Source organism: Panthera uncia, chromosome D2, assembly GCF_023721935.1.
Source record: "Panthera uncia isolate 11264 chromosome D2, Puncia_PCG_1.0, whole genome shotgun sequence".
NCBI classification, from domain to species: Eukaryota; Metazoa; Chordata; class Mammalia; order Carnivora; family Felidae; genus Panthera; species Panthera uncia.
This window is the reverse complement of record NC_064818.1, coordinates 7,948,379-7,962,015: the sequence shown is the minus strand read 5'-3', so window position 1 is coordinate 7,962,015 and position 13,637 is coordinate 7,948,379. Positions and strand designations below refer to the sequence as shown.

General features: G+C 45.1%; 1 protein-coding gene across 1 annotated transcript in view; it reads right to left on the bottom strand.

Annotated features, from left to right (window-relative positions):
* Window positions 1-9,332: 9,332 nt before the first annotated feature.
* Window positions 9,333-13,637, bottom strand: part of STAMBPL1 (STAM binding protein like 1) — a 46,118-nt gene continuing 41,813 nt past the window's right edge. The window contains exons 9-11 of the mRNA XM_049646080.1: window positions 11,594-11,706; window positions 10,605-10,704; window positions 9,333-9,449 (exon numbers count right to left, since the gene is read on the bottom strand). Of these exons, the coding sequence (XP_049502037.1) occupies window positions 9,393-9,449; window positions 10,605-10,704; window positions 11,594-11,706 (270 nt within the window). The 3' untranslated portion in view covers window positions 9,333-9,392. The remainder of the gene's footprint in view (window positions 9,450-10,604; window positions 10,705-11,593; window positions 11,707-13,637) is intronic.

The window sequence follows — 13,637 nt, the reverse complement described above, 5'->3', positions numbered from 1 at the left end:
CCTGCGGCCTTGGCCTCTGCCCCTCTCAGGTTTCTGTAGGGGGACCTTACCCGTTACATCGTGGCTCCCTCTGGTGGCACATCCCGGGACATGACAGGGCTGTGGACGTGGACGCTTCCCAGGAAAAGGTACACTCACACTAACCTGGGAAGTTCCAACTAAATGCTCGAAGTGGAAAGAATTTGAAAATACACAGGTACATGGAAACATGGATGAAAGTATATCAATAGGATAACCCACAGTGACTTCACAACCTGCCGGGCCATTATATCACTTTGCTGTCTTATGACCTCAGTACCGGTAGCCTTATATGCGAATACAGAATAGTAACTTCGTGTATTACACACGCACAGATGTCTGATTATAATATATATTAAACACATACGAAACATAATAAATATACAGATTTTCCTTGACCTACAACAAGGTTACAGCCCAACAAATTCAACCCGAGTTGAAAACATCGTAAGTTGAAATGCTTTTTCCGTACTTAAAGCTACCGAACGTTGGAAATTACCCCAGGTGACCTTAAACGTGCTCAGAACACTTACAGTAACCTCCAGTTGGGCAGGATCATCTACCACAAAGCCTATTTCATATATTAAAAAGGTGTTGGGTGTCTCATATAATTTATGAAGTACTGTAAAGTGAAAGACAGGATATGGGTACAGAGTGGCGGGAAGGGGTCTGTCGTTGACCCCACGAGCTGTATTCTCTGCTCCCGCCCAGCCTCGGGAGAGAGGGAACCACACAGAGCACTAGCCCCAGGGAAAGATCGAAATTCAAAGTACAGTTTCTACTGAATGCCTTTTGCTTTCACACCATCCTCAAGTCGAACCATTGTGAGCTGGGACCATCCGTATGTTAGAAGAAAGTGTGACTTTTAAGTCTTTCAGAGGAAACAGATTTTTTTTCAAAAACAAGAAACAGCGCTCTAAACTCTCATTACACAACTGGATCATCGGTTCCCCTCCCCTCGATCAATATCTGTGCCTGAAAAGGAGGCTCTGGATCTATTCACACGAGAAGGGAGGGGGCATTAGCAATACCAGCCGAGGACCACTGTGTCCGTCATCATACAGGGGATTTTATAAATACCCTCCCTCGTGTGTTCTTCAGAACGATGTGGGCACAATCTTGTGATCGCGTCCATTTCACAGATGAAGAAACAGACGTTCCCTTAACATCATCATTAGGAAGAGCTGCCAACTTCGACTTCTCTTTTACCGATTTGGCCTGGGAGGTGCCAAGGTGCACAGAGACATCTTCCCTACCCGTAAGGCCCTTCCTCTCAAGTGCTTTTCTGCCCAGGCTGCTTGGCGTCCTCGGCGGATAATCCAGCTGGGGGCCGCTCGTCCTGTGTGTGAAAGTCCGAGTGGGATCAGTCACCACTGGTGGTCCTTCGAGTGAGGGGTCTCTGTCCATCGAGGCATCTTACCGCAGAGATTTACGCACGATTTGATATCTGTTTGGCCCAGAAAGTCCACGCTTCTCTGGCCCTGTCGCTTGAACTAATGAAGATGAATAGCACAAATAAAAAGAGCTGACGTGTGCTGGGAACTGTCCTGAGCAGATTCTATACCAAACCTTTACACTAGGACCTCATTTTATCCCACAAGAGCCCTGTGCACTTGGTATTCCTCCTGCCCTTTAACAGATGAAGCAACTGAAGCTGTGAGTGGTCCTGCCCCTGGCAGAGGGGCAACTTGACCTTGGTTCCGAGCCCGGTTCTTAGCTACTAGGCTGCTGTGTCTCAAGGAGTAAGCCATACAGGTCAACGTCATCGGGGGCTCCTTTCAAATGGGCACATTCTTGGGTCATAACCAAAGCGTACTGAGCTAGAATCTCTGGAACCACGGCTAGGGGCTTGAGTTTTCGTCTGATTTCTCTGGTGAGAGGCCCCCGGGGGGCTCAGTCGGTTGAGCATCTAAATCTTGATTTCAACTCAGGTCATGATCTCACCGTCGTGGGTTTAAGCCCCACATCAGGCTCCGCGCTGACAGTGTGGAGCCTGCTTGGGATTCCCTCTCTCTCTTTCTCTGCCTTTCCCAGTTTCTCTCTCTTTCTCTCTCAAAATATTTAAAAAAGATTTCTCTGATGCCTCTTTTGCACAGCAAAATTTGAGAAGCACTGTAACATGCTGTGACGGAAGGAAATTTCCCAGTTGCAGGATTACACTTACCAGGCAAGGGCGCTCCCTACGTCCTACACTTGAACTTAGGCATTAGTGCAGACACCCTGCAGCCAGATCGCTTTGGTAACTGAGGCAGAAATCACCAACTGTTCCTGTCATCACTGCAGAGTTTACATAAAGTAAAACAAATCCCCGCACTGTCCTACTCGTATCCACCACCAGAGGACGCGGGCTCTCTGGTCAGCGAATGAGGGCTTGGAATAGTCCCAGGATCTGAAGGAGCCATGGCCAGAGGGCGGGACCAGGAGAGCCAGAACCACTCACTAAATGAGCCTAAGTGAGTCGCCCCTTCCTTGTGAGCACCCAGCTTCAGTGTCTCTGCACCGTGCACAGTCCTAGAGCAACACCTCCTCCCCTTGATTCCATAAGATGCCCCGTGATTCGAAGGGCTGGACAGAGTCTCGTGGATGAGCCCGAGATGAATCTCGAGGAGATAAAACCAGCAACATAAGTCTTTGTTGTCAGCGTGGCATCATTCCTGCAGCCAGGCTGAGCTCGAGGCTCTCCAGTAGGATTTCGGACACAGAATGGCCTGGAGAAGAGTTCCTGACTGTGGTGAGGGAGGAGGCTGTCTGAGCCAATGCACACAGCTCCACCAGGAGCCATGGCTGCGACTAAGCCTATTCAAAAAGATTTGGAGGGAAAAAAAGAGATGGAGAAGAGGAGGCAGGGGAGGAAGAGGAGGAGGAGGAGGGCAGCCCTAGATGTGGCTGTTCCTCATCAGCTCACGAAAACCAGAGTGCAAGCACTGTTCATCCCTGGGAGACCCAGGTTAACTCAGGTACCGTCTCCAGAGCACCTGCTGTCAGCGAGGCCCGGGGCAGGTGCGAGCGCCATGAAGACAAGAGGCAAGGTTCTGCCCGCATAGAACTTTCGGTCTACGAGGAAGATGGATGTTGAACAGGTGGCTGGGTGCCCTGTGAGGATTACAAAAGTGGACACGTGCATGTGGGGTATCTTACAGCCAGGGGCTCAGGGGAGGCCTCCCTGGGGAGGTAATGCTTGAGAGAAGGCGTAAAGAATAAGCGTTAACTGGGAAAAAAGGGTGGGGGAGGGAGGGGTGTTGAGGCTCGGGAAGGGGAAGTGGGGTGTCCGTGGAGTGGGTCCCCGGCAGAGGCCCAGAGAAGGGACAGTGTGCACCTGTGTGGAACAGAAAAGAGATCTCCCAAGAACTGAACCACGCACACACTCTAGAAGTTTGACTACGACCTGATTATAATTTTCCAAAGCAGAGTTCACCACATTTTGCCCGTGAAATGTCTGGCCCGAAGTCAGACAGCAATTGTAAGAAATGAAGACCATTTTGAGTGAGAAAGTTGGTATCTGATTCATTTGCCATTCACAACCACCTCATCTGGAGGGGTAAATTCTTCTTCTCCTTTCCAGAAATGCACCTCGGAAATGAACACCCCAGCACTGTCACCTCTCTAATTTGTTTCTGATGGTGACAGCCATTCTAGAATGTTCTTGTGATAACTTCATGGCCCCTTTGAAGACCGAAGGGAATACGAATGATTACAGCTTGCCTGGTTGCCTTTGTGACATAGGCTACCTTTAAGCAAAACTGATGACGACAGAGGCTCTTACGTAGCGTAGTTAAGGGCAGTTTTTCGGAAGCCTGAAGTTCAGAAATCCTCAAGCAGATTTCCCATCCTTGGAGAAAAATATAGGGCACTGTAGACACACCAGTCAAAAGATGGTATTTTCATATTCTTCTTAGGTCACGTCTCTTTCTTTGCCTCCACATTTCGTTTTGAAGTTTATTCCTCTGTCTTGTCATTGGATTGATTCTTGCCTCCCCTTTTAGATCTCTCTGCATATGCCACAACCTGAAACACCTTAAGAAATGCCCTAAAATTGTTTAACATCAGACCTTCCTCTACAAAATGGCATCACCTGCCCTGGGGCGCCCGGGTGGCTCAGTCTGTTGAGGGTCCGACTTTGGTCATGATCAAAGGGTTCATGAGTTCGAGCCCCGCATCGGGCTCTGTGCTGACAGCTCGGAGCCTGGAGCCTGCTTCAGATTCTGTGTCTCCCTCTCTCTGCTCCTCCCCTGCTCATGTTCTTTCTCTCTCTCTCTCTCACAGAATAAACATTAATTTTTTTTTTTAAAAGGAAAAGTTTGTGATTTCAGACGGACGTCCCCAGAGAGCCCTCTTCCATGCAAAGGCATAAACCACTGACTCACGCAAAGCCAAAGCAGGATTTAGATGCCATTAGTATGGCTGTTGTTGGTTGATCTCTCTTCTGTATTTCTAATCCTACCCACCCCAGAAGAGTTGACCATCCTTGATAAGATAAAATTCTTCTTCTGAACATGTTCTAGTGAACTTGACGAATGCCTGGGCCTGGGTGCCCCACAATAATAAGCATGTGATGACAGAAGGTTCTGGGAGCCTCAGGCATCTTCATCATCGGCTCTGATTTTATTATTAAAATTTGACTTTCCCAGAATAAGTCAGTAATGTACCGCTCTGTCAAAACCACTATGGGATACCACAAAACACACCTACCAGGATAGCAATTATAAGACAAAGTGTTGGCAAAGATGTGGAGAAATTGGAACCCTTGTACATTGCCGGTGGGCACGTAAAATGGTTCGGCTTCTGTTTTCTGTGGAATACAGTTTGGTGGTCCCTCAAAAAGGTAAACATAGAATTACCATATGACCCTGCAATTCTACTGCTATGTACAGACCCTCCAAAATGCAAACAGATACTGAAAAAGTACATGTTCATGGGAGCACTATTCACAATAGTCAAAAGGTGAAAACATGCCAATCATCCACCATGGGATGAATGGACAGTTGAACTGTGGCATACCCACACAATGGAATATCAGCCATCAAAAGGGAGAAAGCGCTGATCCATGGTATGATGTGGACAGACCTGCAAAACTCACGTAAGGTGAAAGAAACCAGACGCAAAAGTTCACGTACTGTATGATCCCAAGGATATGAAACACCCAGAGTAGATAAATTTATAGAGACCGCGGGCATCAACGGTTGCCAGAAGCGAGAGGGAAGGAAGTGGGAGGAACAGCTTAATGGGTCAGGGGTTTTACTTGAAGTGATGAGAATGTTTTGGAACTAGACAGAGGTAGGGTTGCACTATGTACTGCAGACGTACTAAATGTCCCTGAATCGGTCGCTTTAAAATGATTAATTTGGGGGTGGCTGGGTGGCTCTTGATTTCAGCTCCGGTCATGATCCCGGAGTTGTGGGATTGACCCCCGTCGGGGAGTCTGCTTGGGATTCTCTCTCCCTCCCTCTCCCACTTGTGCTCTCTCTCTCTCAGAAATAAATAACAATACATAAGTAAATTTAAAAAGGATTAATTTTATGTTGCATGAATTTTACCGCCACAAATAGTTTTTTACAAAGAAAAAAAATAAAAATAACGTGTGGTCCTGCAAAAAAACTTCAGTAAGTGTAAAATTTTATTGCTGAAAGGAACCTGCTAAATCAGTAATTCATACACTTCATTTCCAGACCAAACTGAACCGAACATATACTTTATTTCTGTAGGTAAGAAAACCTGGCTTGAAGACAGGAATACAGCAATGTCTTCTACTTGTTTTGTTATGTTTTCCTGGTGCATCAGCCTCTTATTGAGAGAAAACGTTATGAAACTTTTTTTTTTCGAACCATCTGTCAACGCTTTTCTCTCTTGGAATAACTGCACAGGAGAATTTTACACATCCTCTTCAGATTCGAGAGTATAGTGTCATCACTCAATCCCCTGGTACATCCAGGACCCACGAGGACCGTGAGAACTGGAATAAACCATTTTTCATTTTCACAGTCACTGCAGGGGTATAGGTAATCTCCCTTGATGGAGGAGAAAAAGTATCTCCATGGTTTTAGACAGTCTTTTGGTCTAGATAATGCCCACGGTATTTGCTTCAAACAATTCAGCGCAGCCAGTCTACAACACTCAGCCCATCCCCGTTCCCCTTCCCCAGGCCCTTCTCTGTTATTCTGTTTTCTGTCCCTCATCGTCTGTACTGTCCCAAACAACTTCACCCTGAATTCTGGCTCGTTTCCTTTCTCAATAGTGTTCTCTCCCCTAGATTTTTATCCCTTCCATTTCTCTAGCTCCCCTTTGATTATTCAAACTTGTACACGCATATGGATTTTATTAAATTCTTTTAAATATAAAAATATTATAAAATTATGGGGTGGCTCAGTTGTTAAGCATCTGACTTCAGCTCGGGTCATGATCAGGTTGGTGAGTCTGAGCCCCGTGTCGGGCTCTGTGCTGACAGCTCAGAGCCTGGAGCCTGCTTTGGATTCTGTGTCTCCCTCTCTCTCTGTCCCTCCCCAGCTCATGCTCTGTATCTCTCTCTCTCTCTCTCCTTCAAAAATAAATAAACATTAAAATTTTTTTTAATTGTTACAAAATTAAAAGCATAATTATAAATCATTATTAGTATAAAATATATTGCTTTAATTAAAAAAAAACCCTTTCTTTCAAGAAGTCTGTTCTTGAAATCTGAGACCTAGTATGACTTAATCACCTGGCCATTCTTTTTGAAAACTATCTTCATAATGAGTAATTCTGTAAAACTATTCGAAGGCATTTTAACACCAGATCACAGGGATTCACACTCTCATGAATGCTGCTATTTAATGTAATTATGGGATTTCGGGAGATGGACAGGACAGCTTCCATAACACATGGCGAATGGATAAACTATCAGCTATTTGGCACTTTCCTTGCTACGGACTGAACGTTTGTACTCCCCTCCCCCCAAATCCATACGTTGAAGTCTAATCCCTGGGGGGATGGTGTCTGGAGGTGGAGCCTTTGGGACGTGATTAAATCATGAGGGTAGAACCCTCATGATGAGCCCTTGTAAGAAGAGACTCTAGAGGAGAGAGATGAGGTCTCTCCACCATGTGAGGACATGGCAAGAAGGCAGCGGTCTGTAAACCTGCAAGAGAGCCCTCACTCAGAACCCAACTGCGCTGGCTTTCTCTCAGACTTCCGGCCGCCAGGGCTGTGAGAAATAAACGTTGGTTAAGCCACCCACTTATGGTATTTCCACGAGAGCAACCCAGACGAAGACATGCCTTTCGATAATTAAAAAAAACGAGTCTTCTCGGACATCCGTATGATGAATCTCTAAAAGCCACTAACCAATGTTTTTGTCAGCTGTCCCCAAGGAAAACACCTTCTTGCCTCATGAAGAGCCAAGACTTCAAGACTCAAAAAGGAAACCCGTCGCTTACAGGAACAGAGAAGAGTGTTTCGTCTATTTGTTCTCTCAACAAATAACCAGCTAAATTCTTCTAAGAAGAACAAGGAGCTGAATGCCTGCCTCTCTTCCTTGATCTGTGCCAAACCCATGACATGTCTCAAGCATCTTCTTCACAGAAGACATTCGCTTGCTACCTAATTCTGTAAGATGTGTCGGGTGAGAAACACCTGTTTCCCATGTTTTGAGGCCATGGTGGCTGGTTTCCCAATGAAAACCTCAGTCCCGGTCCAAGTGGTTGTGACAACGTATCCTCCAGTGTGACCTGTGTGGCTGCAGCATGGAATGGAGTGGGGAGAGACACGGACCACCCCTATGATACAACCTTAACTGACACCGCACCTCAAATAGCATGCCAGTCGCTCCTCAAACAAAATACTTCTCGAGAGAATCCAGGAGCAATCTCAGGAGCGGAGAATAACCCACAGACATCCTGCCTTGCTTGTCTATAATTGACAGGGTCTGCGGACAAGAGAGTCATTTCTGCATGACAACAAAGAAAGTCATTTTCAATTCCGTCTGTGAGAAAAAAGAAAACCAAACAACTTCAGTAAACATTTATCGAGTGCTGTATTAGTTTGCTTGACTGCCATAATAAAATACGGCAGGTTGAGTAGTGTAAGGGACAGAAATTCATTTTCTCACAGCTCTGGAGGCTGGAAGTTTAAGATCAGGGCATTGGCACTTTCGGTTTCTTCGGAAGCATCCTTCTCTGTGGGGGGCTGTCTGGTCCCTGTGTCCTCCCCTGGTCTTCCCTCTGGGTCCCTGTCCTAATCTCTTCTTCACATCAGGACACCAGCCATATCGGATTAGGGCCTTCTAGTGGCCTCAACTCACCTTAATTACCTCTTCAAATGTTCTACCTCTCAATAAGGTTACACTCTGTCTCCACAATTGTTTCCATTCTTAGGTTTTTCCCACTAATTCAATTTGCCTACATAGCACACAAACCGCCTATTCCTTGTATTTCATCCCTATCTTTTGATCCAGGTAAATGTTTTTATTATCTAGGTACCAGTCACAAATCCCAATCCAAGCCTGATTACACCATAACATCGTAGTTGTTACCTTATTCAGTCTAAAGAGATTTTTCTTCCAATTTCCCATGCCTTGATTTATATGCAGATACTTTTCATTGCAAGCGTGCTTTCCAAATTATTCTCTTATTTATTCTTTTCGGCTGAAAATTATCAGGTATTTCCTACACTTCATTTCTCCTCCCCATCACCCCCGTTGACTTTCACGGTAACAAGCCGTCCACTTTAATCTGATTCTTTTTTTCTATTCTTCTCTCAAGCGTTTCTGCGTTCAGTCACCTAAATCAAGTTAATGAATCGTCTGCTACCTCAAGCCCTCGGACACCTGCTCCCTGAGCTCATCGTTCTGGTCTCGTCCGTTAGGACCCCCGCAGACGGATCTCTGAGCCGGACTTGCTGACATTGAACGAAAGACGGCTCTACCGCCTACGGGCATGTTTCTTCTCGCACGTGAAAACTGCTCATCTTTTTCCGCCGGGGGGAATGACTGCAGAACCAGATGGCCTGCCTTCGGACCGCCTGGCACTCAGAATTTCTTGTTTGGAACCACATGTTTCAGGAGCGAGTTAAAGAATACGGCGAAACAGCTAAAGATCTGAAAACATGCGCAGAGACCTCTACAAATACTGGACATATTGTTGTTTGCAGCACGATTTATTATCTGGTCATGGTATTCGAGTACATTCACAGGTACCGACGTAAAAGCACTGTGACCTCTCCGGAGACAGGGCAACTCAAAAAGAGAACTTCAAAATGTGCAGGAGCAATAAATATCAAACTTTCTGATCTAAAACGTATAAATATAAAATATCAGTCACTTCAGGAAACATCTTAAGAAAATTCGGCAACCACACGTCCATGGGTAGATGTCTGGTGTTGACGGTACTAATCTTCAGAACACGTCACCTTAGATCCAGCATGGTTATTTTTATGTCTTTTACCAACACATGTTTGCATATCTAGGTAAGAAGAAATTGGGTTTACATCATAAGGTTTAATTAACACGGTTCTCGTCAGAGAGGGGATAGGAGTTCCCTGATATAAAAATGTTCCCAATTTTGAAAAGGTTCCCGATCAGAACGGACAGAATCGTGTTCATTCATTTCTGGCACGAACGGATTTACAGAGGTTGCCAAGTAGTTTTCATTTTAAGTAGATTCTAACTTCAAAATAATGTTTCTCTGACCTTCCAGCCAGGGAACCAGCCCGCAAGCAGTTAGGAGGAAAGATGGAGTCAAATAATATTTCTTTTGGGCTAAATCCAAGCCAATCAGCAGGTATGATTACGGGGGCCCCTGGGTGGCACGGTCGGTTAAGCGTCTGACTTGGGTTCCGGTCATGATCTCACAGTTCGTGGGTTCGAGCCCCGCACTGGGCTCTGTGCTGACAGCTGAGAGACTGGAGCCTACTTCAGAATCTGTCTCCCTCTCTCTCTGCCCCTCCCCTGCTCGTGCTCTCTCTCTCTCTCTCTCAAAAGTAAACCAACATTAAAAAATTTTTTTAAAAAGAATTATGATTACAGTTTTCATTGAACCATTATGGAAAAATTAATGTGGCCACATCGAGCAGAAATAATTCATAAGACATTTAGCATCATTTTCTTTAATTGTAAGGAGTCTGAGGAAAACTCTATTTCCATGCACAAATGTAAAAGTAACTTTAGGCATATCAACTCTGCTATAGAAATACTGGCATTCTCTCGTAAATAAATTAATAGTGCAAAGAAACCAGAAGTACCTACAAAGATTAATTTTCGGGATAAGAAAACAACAAACTAAGCAGTACGGTGTTTTATCCATATCATACTCCTACTGTTTCTCTCCTTAAAAAAAGAAAGGAAGAGGTGAAAAACAAGTATCTGTAAAAAAATAGTCAACACAGGGGCGCCCGAGTGGCTCAGTTGGTTGAGCGTCTGACTTCGGCACAGGTCATGATCACACGGTTCGTGAATTTGAGCCCCACGTCGGGCTCTGTGCTGACAGCTCGGAGCCTGGAGCCTGCTTCAGATTCTGTGTCTCCTTCCCTCTCTGCCCCTCCCCTGCTCACAGTTTCTCTCCCTTCCTCCCTCTCTCAAAAATAAAACATGAAAAAAATAGTCAACACAGCCTACTCACACTGAACAGCCTGGGGTCCTTGGTGTGTGGATGAAAGCCCTTCTTTTTACAGGCGGAAACCTCGAGCATGCCGGCGTTGGTCAGCCTGAAGATCCCCGTGCTGTTCCAGGGTGGGAACAAATGTACAAAAGTTAAGGATCATTTGGCTTTCCGGGGGCTTTGTTCGAATGGCCCAAGGATACATTTTCCTCAAAACGGGACGGAGACAGAAACCACAAAACCAGGAAGTCCACAGAGATAGTTTGAGCCGATTTTGCAATAACTGGCCCAGAGAGAAACCCCCAGGGGGCCAACGCCAACTCCATGCACCTGCTGGGCTAGAATGGGGAACAGGCAGCTGAACTGTCATGTGAGACCAGAGTGGAAAACTGACGCCCCATGGGAGGAAATTACAGGTGGCGGATATTTCTACTTTTTCTAATAACGTGAATACTGTTTATAGAAACAGCAAATATTTGTCGAGCGCTAGCTATGGTGCCAGTCACTGTGCCAAGCCCTTTACGCTGACTGCCACGTAGCCGCTTCTTCACGTCAGTCCCGCTGGGCAGGTGTCAAGGATAAACAGACCAAGGCTCAGAGCGGTCACGTATCCCGAGAGACACACACCACGTGAGTGTGGAGCCGGGATTCCACTCGAAGTCTGCCTGACTCCTCTGCTCATAATCATTCGACAATAACCACTGTCTCCCAAACCTAGAAAGGCTTTGGAGGTAATTCAGCTAAGGCTGGAAATTGTCTTTCAACAGGAGACGATACAGTAGAAGTAAGATCTCACAAGGCAACCCGGAATAATGTTGTCACTAAATAGAGCCAGTGATTCTACTACGGAAAGGACCTTAGAAAGGAAGAGACAGCAGAGCTACAGGTATAAAGGGAGCTGGCTGGCACCAATCTCTTCTTCCCAAGGGCACGGTGCGTCTGCCTATCTAAGCGCCACCAGCAGCCCCAGGCAAAAGCCTTACTTGGACCCCATGGATCGGCGCACTTACTCTTTATGCTTCGGTGAGCAAACAATGGCGATGGCCTCTGGCAACATGAGCTGATAGGAACAGTGAGTGTGAAGGTCAACACTGGACAAGAACGCAGTTTGGGTCGGATGTGTCTATAAAAAGAAAAGAGGACAATCACACTGGAGGAGTGGAGTCTTAGCCAAGACCATAGCCCGTGCTCAGAGAAAACTCCAGTGAGTAATCCATCATTAATTAAATAAGGATTTTAGAAAATGGGTCACTGACATCACCCTTCCTTTTGTGCATCTTTGGGATGACCAAGACTTGCAGAAGAGGCTTTTGGAAGTGTTCATGTACTTTCTGCTTATTGGAAAAGACAGAACCGGAAATTAACGTGTATATATATATGTATATATATATACACACACACAACTCCACGCACCTGCTGGACTACAATGGGGAAGAGGCAGCTGAACTGTCGTGTGAGACCAGGGTGGAAAACGGAGGCCCCATGGGAGGAAATTACAGGTGGCAGATATTTCTACTTTTATGGAAGTATATATATATATATATATATATATATATATATAATATAGTAGTCTCTCTCTATATATGGTATATACACCCACTCAGACACACACACACACACACACACACACACACACACACACAATGGAATACTACTCGGTGATGAAAAAGAATGAAGTCTTGCCATTTGCAACAACATGGAAGGAACTAGAATGTATTATGCTAAGTGAAATAAGACAGAAAGATAAATATCATATGACTTCACTCATATGTGGAATTTGAGAAACACGACAGATGAACAAAAGGTAAGGGAAGGAAAAATAAGATAAAAACAGAGAGGGAGGCAAACCATAAGAGACTCACATGGAACAAACTGAGGGTTGATGGTTGATGGGGGATGGGGGTTGGGGAGGTGGGGAAAGTGGGTGATGGGCATTGAGGAGGGCACTTGTTGGGATGAGCACTGGGAGTTTTATGTAAGTGATGAATCACGGGAATCTACTCCTGAAGCCAAGACTACAGTGTGTGTTAGCTAACACAGTACGTATAAAAGCTAAAAAAAAAAAAAAGAGAGAGAGAGAGAGAGATTCTCATTAAATCATGATAATGAAGCTAGGGGATAGTTTTATTATTATCTCAATTTTATACACAGGGATCCCAAGTCTCCTTTAAGTAACTTGCCCGTGGTCACACAGCTGGTCAGGAACAGAGCTGTGATTGGAAACTCACAGATACTTTATGCAAAACTATGGACACAAAAGCAAGTTTTCAATGAATTTCCCACATTTTGCTGTGTATCTTTCCGTGGATGCATCATTCCCTACAAATGGGAGAATGGAACTCTGCAAGTTGTTGAAGGGGTTTGGAACTAATCTTTCACAGCAAGTAAATACCCATATGATAAGAAGGAAGGGGAGGTTATAAACCCAAAGAAGTATCTTGCAGGTTTGGGGCTCTATACAAACGTGTGTTTAGGAGAGACAAATCAGAGGTTCACACTTGAGTATGAAAATACATGCACCTGTATTGATGTTGGCTCAGGCCATGGCTGATGCACAGTCAACCCCAATTCCCCTTGAAAAAGGAAAGTGACCATTTTAATCAGGAAACCGAGGTCCCTGGCATGGACTGCCTCGGTCCTGGTCCCAACCCTCACTGCCTATATGACGCTGAGAAGATTACTTAACCCCCGTGCCCACTTCGCCAGCTGTAAAATGAGAACAATAATCATTTTCTTCATGGGGTTGCTACATTAAAATTAAATGGGACAATCCATGTAAAGTTCTTAGAACAGTGCCTACCGCATGGAAAGGAATCAAAATCATTAGCTGTTTTTGTTGCCGTATTATTGCTGTTGTTGTTTCTTTTAATATTGTCATTGTTAACTGAAGGCCATGGGCCGATAAAAATCGCCTCATGGCCTTTCCACGTAACTACGGTCCGCTAAAGAAATGCAAAATTTTACAACTCATTTCCACTTCACTTTATAGAATTAATAGAATGAAGGTAGAATCCATCGAAATCTATTTACAGAAGATATGTGTTCTGCGAGGAA